At 39.4% G+C, this 13,063-nt stretch overlaps 1 protein-coding gene across 5 annotated transcripts in view; it reads left to right on the top strand.

Annotated features, from left to right (window-relative positions):
• CACNB4 (calcium voltage-gated channel auxiliary subunit beta 4) overlaps positions 1-13,063 on the top strand; it is a 191,482-nt gene that overhangs the window by 135,676 nt on the left and 42,743 nt on the right. For all 5 annotated transcript variants that reach the window (XR_014713562.1, XM_084643144.1, XM_084643145.1 and 2 more), the window contains 6 exons: positions 5,680-5,799; positions 7,439-7,561; positions 10,746-10,876; positions 12,188-12,264; positions 12,661-12,680; positions 12,768-12,848. Coding sequence is in view for 4 of the 5 variants with exons in the window: in XM_084643144.1 (XP_084499270.1) it covers positions 5,680-5,799; positions 7,439-7,561; positions 10,746-10,876; positions 12,188-12,264; positions 12,661-12,680; positions 12,768-12,848 (552 nt within the window). In the remaining variant the exon portion in view is untranslated. The remainder of the gene's footprint in view (positions 1-5,679; positions 5,800-7,438; positions 7,562-10,745; positions 10,877-12,187; positions 12,265-12,660; positions 12,681-12,767; positions 12,849-13,063) is intronic.

Here is a 13,063-nt window from a genome sequence, read left to right as displayed (position 1 = left end):
CCAAGAGCTTTAAACAATCAAGACACTGGAACTGAGGATAGTCTACTGATGCCTTTTGATTGATTATGAGAAAAACATTGTTATATTTCCCTTAGTGCTAAGATTTAAAATTGAGGGTCAAATCTTGCCTTCAGATGCACAGAATGACGGGAGTAGCTGGGAGCCACAATGCAGATAAGCAGAATACCTCTTTGGTGCTTTAATACCTTAAGGTAGTATGTCTGGGGAAAGCCCTGAGATGCACTACGTCCAAAAGGAGGCTGTAAGAAGAGCAGTGTGTCTTGCTCCCAAGCCAATACAGGGCATATACATCAGGAGCTAGTGGTAGTCTTCAGCAGATTGGTTCAGTTTTTGCCAGCTCAAAGTTTTAGAAGGGACAGGCTCATCTCCTGGCAGAGGCCTGCCCTTCACTGGCAGGATACACACCTTCCCTTTTTGCTGATTCTTCCAATTCTTCTCTTTCTGACTGTGCTTGCTGGCCAGAGACAAAGAAGGCTTTGGCCTTAGAAAAATAATGACTTCTCTGACCCAATGAAATCATAGCTGAAAAAATTATTAGTATATCTGGTCAGAACATTTTTGTCTAAATGAAATGTTCATTGTGTTTTGTTGGTAGGAGTGAGACAGGCTGTCCCGCTCAAGAGCGTGGTGGGTAGAGCACTGGCCTGGGATGTGGGAGAGCCTGGTGGAAGTCCCTGTTCTGCTTGATTCAGAATGATATGGGATGAAATCTGCTGTGTATCAGGTAGAGCAGGGATTTGAACGTGGGTTTCCCACATGCCTGGCCAGTGCTCTAACCACAAGCTTATAGAACACACACAAACCCCTCTCCCCTGAAATTTGACACATTTTCTTTGTGAAAATGTTACTAATGGGTTTTTTTCCAGTGCAGAATGAAAACAAGCTTTGAAACCTTGAGAGTTGCTGCAAAACTGAATTGTCATCCTCCAGTCGTTTCTACTCATTAGTTCATATTGGGCCAAATTTGACTCTGAGATGCATGTAATCTGCTCCTGCCTGTGCCATGCCTTGATACCATGGTGATGGGCATATTATAAATGGATTAGATAGGGTCAGAGTGCATCCCTCTGTGGCTTATTACCTTTACCAGATGATACTAACAAGTAGGAGTTCACATCTCTTTCAAAATGTATTAAATTAAATAGGAAATAAGAATATTCACAGCTACAAAAGAAAGAGTAAAAACTTACATGTGATACCTTCCCTCATACTTCATAAACCAACCAGCAGCTGCCGCAGGGTAGGGAGAAAATTCCCCTCCAAAGGCACGGTATTGCATCAGTGTCCATGGAGGTGGAGGGTTGAGGTGGTATGGCTATTACAAATTCCTCTGTCATGTATGATATTGGCTGAAGTCAAAGACAAGCTATTGGAGCAAGTGGACCAAAAATGGATAAAGCCCTGGCTGGGATGATTTAAATGGGTATGGGTCCTGCTTTTGAGCAGGGGGTTGGACTAGATGACCTCCTGAGGTCTCTTCCAACCCTGATATTCTATGATTCTATGACCACTGGTCTAAGCTGCTCTAGCAATTCTTAAAACTGTTCCCATCTAGACAGTGAGTTACAGACATTACTGAAAACTTCAACATATGTAAGGTTTAGGAGGGGAATATTTTCTGTGGGGGTTCCTTCTCTTTGAGAGGTGCTTCCATCTTGCTACTACAGGAAGCACAAATAAATGGAATATACAATGAATATATTTCCATTCTTGATGGAGCAGGAGTGGAGCCATTTTCTTCTCCTTGTATCTTATCAACACCACCACCAACAAAATCGCAGTTATTTACTTTTATTATCAGAAACCAGTAGTTTCATCCATTTGGAGAAGGCCTGTGTCCAAAATATCCCTGTCAGGAACTTCAGGCGGCTGGAGAAGCCCACTCTTAGATATATGCTAATAAGAATGAAGAATTGATTTTGATCTGGTTCGGTTGTCAGTATGACTTAAGGATCTGAAAACGAGTAACAAAGGGAGGCTGAGAATATACCTTTAAGTAAGTGAATGGCTTTATTGTCCAGCTATATAAAACTGCCAATGCCTCTTGCTATGGCTGGTAATACAATGTAAGGTTTGATTTGTGTATTATGGGCCAGATCCTCAGCCCCACTAAGTCCCCTTTCTGACACTTGGAAGCTAGGGATGTCTGGTGTTGGAGAAAACCTTGGCTGGGATACAGTCAGCTCTCCCATCCTCTCCCACCCCATTCCAAAAGGTGAGTTAGAGTTGAGAGGGGGATGGAAGGAGGCACAACCAGATCTTGCTGTACTCCAGAGATCTCTGCCTGTGTAAAGGCCGCTCTAAATTGCACTGAGAGAAAAACTGTTGACCCCCAATAGGGTGGCAGGGAAGTGGAGAGAACCCACCTATGGCTTCTCCCCAGGTGCACCACGCAAACATAAGATGTACCTGATGATTCAGGCCTATGCCAGTACAATATCCTGGAGCATGTTAATTACAATGGCTACAGAGAAGACTGTATGTGATAGCAGAGGGAATGGCAACTTAACCATGTCTACATGAAACACTCCATACTCCAAACAATGTAGTACAGTCTTTGAAAAGTCTGAAGCTGGAGGGGAAATAGTAAGATGCTACAGAGAATCAGTACCACAAAGTACTTTTTTTGGCTCTAGTTTTCAAATAGGCCTATAATGCAGTGTTGCCAACTCTCACAACATTACTTGCGAGTCTTGCCACATTTGATGTTTTTCCTCAAGTCCCAGCCGCTGGAGTCATATGATTACATGAGAATCTCCGCTTTTATCTAAACAAAAGTAAGTTTCTAATCCTTGCGGATGCAGAGAGAGGCTACAAAATGGGAAGCCTAAAAGCTCAATATAGAAGGCAAATCAAACCCCCCAAATATATATTTTTTAAAATCCCATGATTTTTATTCCAGTCTCAGGATTTTGGAATCCTTGGGGTTGGCAGTACTACAAACTCAACTTCTGACTTTTTGCTGACAATCACATACTCAAATAACTTTGTCATAAAATATGCCCCAAATGATTTTCAGGTGCAATCAGGTACTTATATGTCTGGGCACTTATTTTCCCACAATTATTTGCTCCCTTAGACTTGCAGCTTCAGTTATTGTGGGTGCGAAAACACAGGCACCCAGCTCAGAGTCTGCCTTTGAATATCAGCCCATGTGTTACTTCAGTAGACAGGATCACTGGACAAATGCTGTGATTTCCAGACAGAGATGCAGATATGTTTTATGCCATAGTTGCTTTGTTTTTAACTTAAGTAGCTAGCTGACTGTCTAATATATGTCCTTAAAATATTGGGTCTACAGCCTGACTAAGTTGTTACAATCAGTTTGTTCCAAAACTTCGTCATCATGTTTCTTTAAATCTCACACCTTTGAATATCCCTTTGGGTATGTCTGATACTCGCATCAGAGCATACCTGACTGAATGCTGCTGTACTTATGTGGAATTTATGATGAGAGTTCTGAGAATTACTGTTGATTTAACCTTGGTCTCTACTTATTTTACTTGTCTAAGATCACTGCCAAATACAGTTATGCTGTTAAATAGCTTCAGACACGAAAATATACTGAAATGACATCACCATAGAATAAATAGGATATTATTTATCATAGCAGTGAAGATCAGTTTTTAAAAGGCTTTTTTAATGTACTTGTATCTGAATTGATTGAGTCATGAGTTAATTTAAAACTCTTGTAAAAAAAATTGTGATGAGACAAAATAGTCATCCATTTGACAAAAATAGATTTTTAATGGCTTTTCTGGATGAGAAGATGATTTTTTTCAGTTTGCTACCGAAAATGTGATCACTTAGAAATGTGATCTGTACTTATTGGCCAACACTTCACTAAACACAGAAGATCCAGTTAATTAATGCTTCTCTCATATAAAATTCTATAATATTTTACAGCGATGGTCACAAACAGCATGGTGTAGAGTTCCTGTGGAGCTTTTGATCGTTAGTGTACGGTACTAGATCCAGCTTCTGCATGGATAGACTCTTATGCAGTCCTGTTGACTTAACTGTTTTCTCATGGATTCAAGGATGGTTTTGTTTGTATGATTAGGGTCCTAGCGTTGTGCTTTTCTGAACTCAGAAATGTGCAAAATATGTAGATATAAAAATGTGTTCGTGAGACTAAATTATGCCATTTACATATGGGTTTGTACTCTAAACTTTATATATTATGTGCTGATATTTAAAGTATTAATTGCCATTGCATTCAAGTTTGTAATACAGAACCTCAAACATTTGTAATTGTGCAAAGCTACACATGGTGTGTCATAACCATGCAGAATCTGTAACTGAAATAAAATTAACCGCTGCTATTGCTGGGTGCTAGTACATTAAACCAACTGCAAATTAATCAAATGCTAAACCAAATAGTACCTGATTCTGAATAACTGGAGTCAGTGGGAGATTGGGAATTTCACTGGGCACAGGATCAAGTGCGGAAAGAGGAAGGAAGTTTGGTAGCAAAGGCATTACTCACCTAAACAAGGATAAAAATAGACATTCCTCCTGTTCGGGAAATGGAATGGTCATGTGCGTATCCTTACCATGGGAGATTTACTTGACTATAGGACCAAATCCTAGAGCTTAGCATTTTGCAGGATCTGGCCACTCCAAAAATAATTTTAACGTGTCTTTTTGACATCCTTTTTAGAACTGAGGCACATCTTTATTCAAATGAAGAGTCATGCAAGTAGAATTGAGCTCTAATTTTGCTAGGCATCTGGGGTCTATTTTGGTTTTTAGATTAATAATATTTGCACTTTGTACATTCTTTTGTCTTTCTTACAAAATCAGGCCCCTATCCCGCAATTGGATCCATGAAGGTACATTTGTGCCGATCTAATTGCAGAATCAGGACCTCAATGTCGAGTTGCTTATTATAAAGGGGAGTGTAAAAACACTACTGGTTGTAGATTGTGCCACCCATCCTGAATAGTGACTTGAACAAGACATCTTACTGTACAGCATATCCTGTTTCTCCCCCTTGCAGACTGATGTATACCCCTTCTGGTTCATGTATCATCCCTATCTTATGTCATTGCATAGGATGCATTTGGATTTATGTGTTCCATTGTCAAATAACTTTTAATAGTATGTTCTGGCATTTGGCCACTTTTGCTTCTTGATTCACGAATGTTTGTGTTTAGGTATGACGCATAGAATAATTCTGAGTGCTGCTGGGTACTGAGTAAAGTATTTATATATCACTAATATATTTACACAGAGAAGTGATTTTTAACTGAGCCATATAATAATCTGATTCTATCTGATGTGATGTAACCTTTGATGGAGAGCTGATCTTTAATCTAAGGCTATCACACAGGATTTAAATATTGTAATAGGTTGTTGTGCTGTGCCCAGTGCTGATTGCCTTATGATGCATACCCATAAGAGAGACTAAAATACTGCACATGTTCTGAGAAAGAGAGAGATTTCCTTTGGAATTTTGTGTTTTTCAGAAAAATAAAAATCTATAAAACCACTTAAATTCCTAACTATATCCTGTACAATTTTCTATCAGAAATAATACAAAAAATCTACATAACAAAATTCAGGAAAGAAACACTTGAGCAATGTTTTGTGAATTTGGCTTGGATTCTTCTAAGCAGCATATAATTTCTCTTAACGATGTGCTCTTCTTTCTAGGGATCAGCAGATTCATACACAAGCAGACCATCAGATTCTGATGTATCTTTGGAAGAGGACAGAGAAGCAATCCGCCAGGAGAGAGAACAGCAAGCAGCTATTCAGCTTGAAAGGGCAAAGGTGAATTCTTCTTTTCAGCTTTAATAATAGCAAAGTTATATGGCATTTGGTTCCACGTCAACCTTTGCATAGTGTTAGAATTCATTCTACAGGTTTATAATGGTGATCATATAATTTGAAAATAGCTTGTCAACCAATACAAGATGCTAGAAGGGGAAATACTAAATATTTTCACAAAGAAGATACTACCTAAAACATAGAGCCAAATGTCACACCCATGCAACCTTGTGTGTGTTGGTAGGTCCTACGTGTGTAAATGAGAGTGGAATTTGACTCTCTTACTTACGGAAAGAAAAGGAGAACAACATAAGAGATTTCTACCACATTTTCATAGCAATGTGCTTGACAGTTTTTTGAATTTGTATTTGGTCCAGGTGGTCACCCTACGGATGAGCTGTGGATGGACTGGATGTAAATATAATGGGACAAATACTGCCCTGTGATGTGTGTACATGAGTGCCATTCATTTCAATTGCCATTGTACCAATATAGTCAGATACAGGATTTTGACCCAGTGGCTGCAAATTAGTCCTTTTTTTTGTTTCTCAAAATGTTGGTTACTTGATTCACCCTGTGAAGAAAGGGGCTGCAGATGACAAATGTTCTGACAGAGCGGTCAGGCATTCAGATACTTCAGTGATGGTAGTGACAGTAAAATAAATTGGGGGTATGGATAGATGCATTCCGGAGGGATTTTTCAGCAGTGGAAAGCAGGCAGTGTTTTCAGGGCCACACTTTTCCAGGGGTTCTTGAAGGAGGCCAACTTCAGAGAATAGTTGGGACCCTGCTGGGAGAGGCTTGTTAAAAATGATACACTTTCTATGGGGTTTTAGACTGTCCTACAGAATTTAGTAGAAAATTCTATCCCTTCTATAGATGATTTTAAAAAGCTTGTAGAAAGGCTCTCTCGTTTTCTATTAAGTTCTATACATTTTTGGATTAATTCCTATAACACCTATTACATTTCTGTAGAACCTTCCTAGTTTCATTCCTATTAAATTCCATAGGACTTTTCCATAGGTCTGAATCAGCATATCTCCCTGTGGCTCTGGCCACCCCACTGTCTTGGTCAGCTTCACATACTTTTGAGGAAGTTTTAGGCAACCCTTGGCCCCCCAGCAGAAAGGACTTTGTAGGTACCTTGTGATGCTGTGTTCCTCACAAATGTCCTGCTACTCAGGGCATACAGCCCATTTTACACCAGCAGGAATTAGTCAGAATACTAGAGTACTTTGTAGCCTACATCTTAGGTAGGATCTTCCATCACATTTCATGCCTTAGGAGAGAAAAGAATCTCTGCAAAGGAAGAATTTTCTGACCTAGTGTACCACACTCCACTGGATGCATTGTAGAGGGAGGAATTACCTTCCTTTGAATTATCCTACAAGGGGATTGATACCGATGGATCAATTCTCTTTTGTAACAAATCACATGGCTCAAATTTGAACCTGATGTAAGCAAGCACAACTCCATTGACTTGTGTGGAGTTGTGTCCGCTTACATTAGGTCTGAATTTGGGTGTATGTGCCAATGCACAACTAGTAAATTTTTAATTTGATACAGCACACTAACTCTTGAATCTAAAAAGTACAAGAACACTTCTGTAATATGCTTGTGACATGTTTTTTTTTGTTCCTAGTCTAAACCTGTAGCGTTTGCAGTTAAGACTAATGTGAGTTACTGTGGCGCACTGGATGAAGATGTTCCTGTCCCAAGCACTGCCATCTCTTTTGATGCCAAGGACTTTTTGCACATTAAAGAGGTAACTACAGCATGCAATTATTCCTCTGACCTGCCAACAACGAAAACCTAAGCAGTTAGATATGAGCCACGCAAGACAAAAAGGAAAGCTGAATAGCAGCCAGCATTACACAGAGCATCTGTTTGATTAGCAATAACATCCAGGATCATTCATCCTTATCAGGATTCCAGTGCCATGAAGCTGTATCTTGTACTATTAAGAATTTGAAGCTACTAATTCATTGTCAGGTCTTAAAAGCATGGAAGGGAAATCATGTCTTTGTAGATTTTTAAAACCACTTGAACTTGATGGATATAGATTTTGTTCTTCACTAAAGCAGTGAGATTGAGACCGGTAGTAGATAGCCAGAGAAAGGACACCTTGAGCCAAACAGTGGAATTATACTGGCTTACACCAGGTCTGCAGGTAGCTACCTAGGGAGGGCCTGTAGAAGAGGACCTAGAATAAGAGAGTAAGAAGAAGCATCTGTAGGAAAGCTTTCTGCTTTGGGACATAGGGTTCATCTACACAACAAATGGCAGAGTCCCAGAGCCTGGGTCAACTCATTCAGGCTCACGGGGCTCAGGCTTCTGCACTAAAAATAGTTGTGTAGATGTTGCAGCTTTGGCTGGAGCTGGTTACTGCCTGCACTTCACAGCCCGATCTGCAACATCTACACACCTATTTTTAGCATGGTAGCCTCAGCCCTGCAAGCTTGAGTGAGTAGATCTGGGCTCTGAAGCTCAGTGCCAATCACTGTGTAGATGTATGGGGAGAGACTGAAAGAAATGAGACCTCAGAGCAGAGAGGGGAGCTAAGGTGTAGGGGCACCGTCCTAAAATGCTAACTAGAGAGAAAATCATTTTTACTGTATGTTGAAGATATTTCCTGCAAATTTTCTCTGGGCTTCCTAAAGTGAACCCACAACATGTGCATGTGCAACATGTTGTTTTGCACACATATATGCAGGTTTAGAACTTGCAAAACAAGATTGATCCATATATTCTGTGGGTTGATTTTTAGGGGGCCTGATACCACTTCAGCTCAGGAGCCTTTTGAGGTTTTCCCATCTATGCTTTACAGTCCTGCGATTTTTGAAATTTCTCTTATCAAACAGCTCCTAGTTGTAATCCCTTGGAATTTACTAGAATGGCAATTCTCCCTTCTCCTTCCAATACACAAATATTGTCATTGTATTTTATGAATTTACAAAACAAATTCTAATATAGCCCATTTTATTGTTGATGCAAAACATTATATATGCAGAACTTTGTACATTTTCCAGCACAGATATTTTTACCTGTAACAATCCATCTAAAGATGCCAGAAGTTGTGGATGTTACTCTAAAATGGACAGCCAGGAACAAGATCAATTTAAAAATGGTCGGCTGGTACTTTAGTTGGTGATTTATTTGTGAAATTCCCAGAAAGTAGGGTCTTGCAGTTCAGCCTACAGTTTCTGAAACGAATTCTTTGCATCAGTCACCACTGCAGAGGATGTTGGGAAGACACCCACATAAGAGCTATTTTTTGGGTGACAGATCTGAAGTACTGTCCCAAATTGATGTGTCAGTAGAAGAGGGTTTAGTACGAATTGATAAACTAAACAGTAATAAGTCACCAGGACCAGATGGTATTTGCCCAAGAGTTCTGAAGAAACTCAAATATGAAATTGCCGAACTACTAACTCTGATATGTTACCTATCACTTAAATCACCTCTGTCCTAGAGGATTGGCAGGTAATTAATGTAATGTCAATTTTTAAAAAGAGCTCCAGAGGAGATCCTGGAAATTACAGGCCAGTGAGCCTAAGTTCAGTACTGGGAAAATTGGTAGAAACAGAACTTTCAGACACACAGATCAACACAATTTGTTGGGGAAGAGTGGAACAGTCAACCTGGCTTTTGTCTGAGACAAGATACTGGGCTATGTTTTTAAACTAGCATATTATAATAGTATATAACAAGTTTTTCTGCGGTTTTCATTATCCTTTGTTTGGAAAGTGAGGAAAAATATACTTTTGCTAGGAAGTTATTGAGGTCGAACTTTCAAATTTGAGAGCCTAAAGTTGGGCCCCTAAATAAGTGGTCTGATTTTTTTTTAATTGGTCCTGAGCCGGTGCAGATCTCATTGACTTCAAATAGGAGCTTTAGAATGTGTTTATTTAGTTGCCCAAGAACGAATTTAAGTGCCTGAGAGTTTGGGGCCAGGGAACTGATAATTTAGAGAGATGGGGGTATACTTGGCTTCCTCACTCATTTTGCAAACAAATCTTTGACTTATTTTTTTCTGAAAGTATTAAAATGGGATTGATACACACTGGCTTTAATTATGTATAACCTTTCTAGGAAAACAAATATTCCTTTTGAAATATGGTGCCAAGAGTTCTTGACAAAAAATAATTGCAGTTTTTTAAAAAATTACAAAATTGCAAAAAAATATAATCTGCTCAATTTACAAGGACCTAAATGAGGAGAACAAATTGTAAATCTTTAAAAGGGCTTGCTTAAAAAGTCCTGTTACCAGACAGTTGCAACAAACCTTTTGTCTTTATGGCATCACTCTTTATATCACTGTAGTTTAGATTGGGCCAAACTTTCAATTAAATTAACCTAATGTTAACAAAAGTTAAAAATACATTTCTTAAAGCATGGTTTTATTGTATTAAAGTCTCTGGAAGTAAAATTTCTTAACTTAAATTTCTTAACTGAATTAAAAAATATATGCAAGTGGTTTAGCTGTTTCTAGAGTATAGGACTGCAAGTAAACTGAAGTCAAGACAGAGGAAAGATGGTCCAGTGATTAGGGTGTTAGATAATAGACCAGTCTCCCAAATTACCATTACCCTTGACACCAGTTTGCATATTTGTTGATGGTGTCAGCAGAAAAGTCATTCCTGGACGTAGAGAGTGAATATAGAGTTTGACACTCCATGTCAAGGCTGAGAAAGTTCAGAGAGAAACCTGTACTGACACAGCTTGGGCTGTACCTGTTCTGTGGGCACATACAAGTCTTCAGTCTTGAGAGACATCTTTTCCTGCTGACTCTTTTAAATGCACACAATTTGGCCAATACTCAGCTTTCAGCAGGAATGCAGGCCTTCAAAGGGTAATGTGGAGTTAAAGACTGTAGATAACACATAGCTCAGAGCTAGTTAGGACAGGTGGCATTTGTGAGTGAAGTCAATAATCTGTCTGCATTACAGAAATATAATAACGACTGGTGGATAGGAAGGCTGGTTAAAGAGGGCTGTGAGATTGGCTTCATTCCAAGCCCACTTAGGCTGGAGAATATCCGAATTCAGCAGGAGCAGAAGAGAGGACGTTTCCATGGAGGGTAAGACTGTCCTTAGCCATTTCAAAACACAACAAACACTGGGCAATATTAGTGAAGTTCAGCTGATTTGTTTTAGTGTATTCCTCAATCTTCACCTGTCTAAAAATGGTTCTGTATTCATATACCAAAACGGACAGCGGGTTAAAATATATACGTTTGCAGAAAGTAGCAGGCATCCTAGATCTCTCATGTCTCTGATGTTGAATACGAGGGACAGGAAAACTACAGGGATAAACTTTGAAAAATGAGTCCTACAGGATGGGGACTAAAGTTTGGAGGGTTCTGGAGGACAAGCAGTCTGAGCCCATGCAGGGTTAGAGCAGATCAGTGATCACTCATGGGCCCTAAGATTTTCTCTCATACTATTTTCATTCTGACTCACCAGTAAATTGGCATGTTGGGAACAGCACAGATACAGTTAGTGTTGCAGCACTCCTATCTCCTTGCAACCCTTTCTTTAAGACAGACTGCACTCTGGCTGGCTCCACTGCTCCTCACCTCAGATTGTCTCTCCACTTTCATCCCCAGCCTGTCTTCTCCTTACCTCCCCACCCCTCTTGGCTAACACAGGGTTGAGGACAGGCCTGAGAACCACAGCTCTGACAGTTAATCACTGTGAGGCCTGCCTACTGTGTGTGAACATGTCACCATCCACTCACTAAATACGCAAACAACAGACTTACTTTAATGCCATCGTGGAACTCCTACTAATACTGATGAGATGGTGCAGATAATGATACTTTTAGATAATTGATTGTAAAGGAAAGAAAGGTGAGATGATTGAATCTAGCCATAATAGATGGCAAAAGTGAGGAGCATAATTTAGCCTATAAAGTAATGGCAGGGAATTGCCATACTAATTTACTTAATCAAGCTCAGGAATCATTTCAAGAGTAAACTATCTGGGGAAATGTTTCTAGAATAATTGAAAACATCAACTCTGATTTGTCCAAATTGCTTTTACAGCTTGAAATAGCTGAGTGTTAGCCCTTGTGCCTTGATGTTTGGAGAGAGAGGTACCTAACTGGGATGGATGCACAGTAAAAGAGAATATCAGATTATGGGAATGTGTGTAGGTGAATCTCTTTTGTATCACTGGGGCCAAGTGATGGAACTCACCCTTATCTGATCATATGACTGCGTGGTGAATTAAGAAGAGGCATATGGGATGTAATTTCTCCTCCTCCCAACCTTTAGGCAGTCCATGGGGCAGCAGTGCAGCATCTCTGAGGCTGGAATAAGAGTTGTAGGGCCTTGTGAGTTCACTCTCAGAATACTTTGTGCTAATGGGCACTCTTTGTAATGCTGTAGGAAATCAAGTGGAAATTCTTCTTCAAGTCTTGGAGAAATGGTGTCTGGCACATTTAGAGCTACACCCACTTCCACAGGTGAATTTTGGATTTTATATAAAGAAAACTATTACTGTTTCTTAAACTTACCTTAAAGTTGCAAATAAAATAAAGGGCTTCTCCACACCCTCTTATTACTAATTTATAAATATATCCCATAGATAAATGCTTATTTGTTCAAACCTTCCCCAAAATAATTGGAGGAGAAAAAAAATATTTGCTTCTAAACGTATCAGTCATGTAGAGAGCTGGAGAAAAGAACCAGAAAAGCTGGCAGACTCCCTCAGAAGAGTAGTGACTAATACTGATCAGAAAGGAGATGCAGAAATACAAATCAAAAGTGCATTGACAGAATTATCTTTGTTTGCAAATCTTGTGACTATCGCGTTATGCGCAGTATGCATGTTAATTAAGTTCTTGTTTTTGGTCTTTTAGCAAAACAGAAACAAAAAGTGGTAAGTGTATTTTTCTATATAGTTTCTACAGTTTACATGCTGAGTCTGTTTTCGATTATGTGCTGATGGGACATTTTCTTCTTTCAGACGGAACATGTTCCTCCTTATGACGTAGTGCCATCCATGAGGCCTGTTGTGTTAGTTGGCCCATCTCTGAAAGGTTATGAGGTATCTATTCTAGTTAGTTACAGTTGATTACTATTTTCTAGTCTGCTACAAAGTATTATACGTTCGCTTTGTAGTCCTTCCTGATTTGATTGCAGTAGCTACAAGCAATCTTTAACTGTAGGAAATTATATATATATAATGTCCAAAGGCCTTGTCTACATGCAGATATTGCACTGGTTTAACATAACTCAGCCTTTAGAACAAGTTAGTTAAAC

The sequence above is a fragment of the Lepidochelys olivacea genome (assembly GCF_965140295.1).
Source record: "Lepidochelys olivacea isolate rLepOli2 genome assembly, chromosome: 11".
NCBI lineage: Eukaryota > Metazoa > Chordata > Testudines > Cheloniidae > Lepidochelys > Lepidochelys olivacea.
The sequence above is the reverse complement of the archived record's forward strand: the minus strand, read 5'-3'. Positions and strand labels throughout refer to the sequence as shown.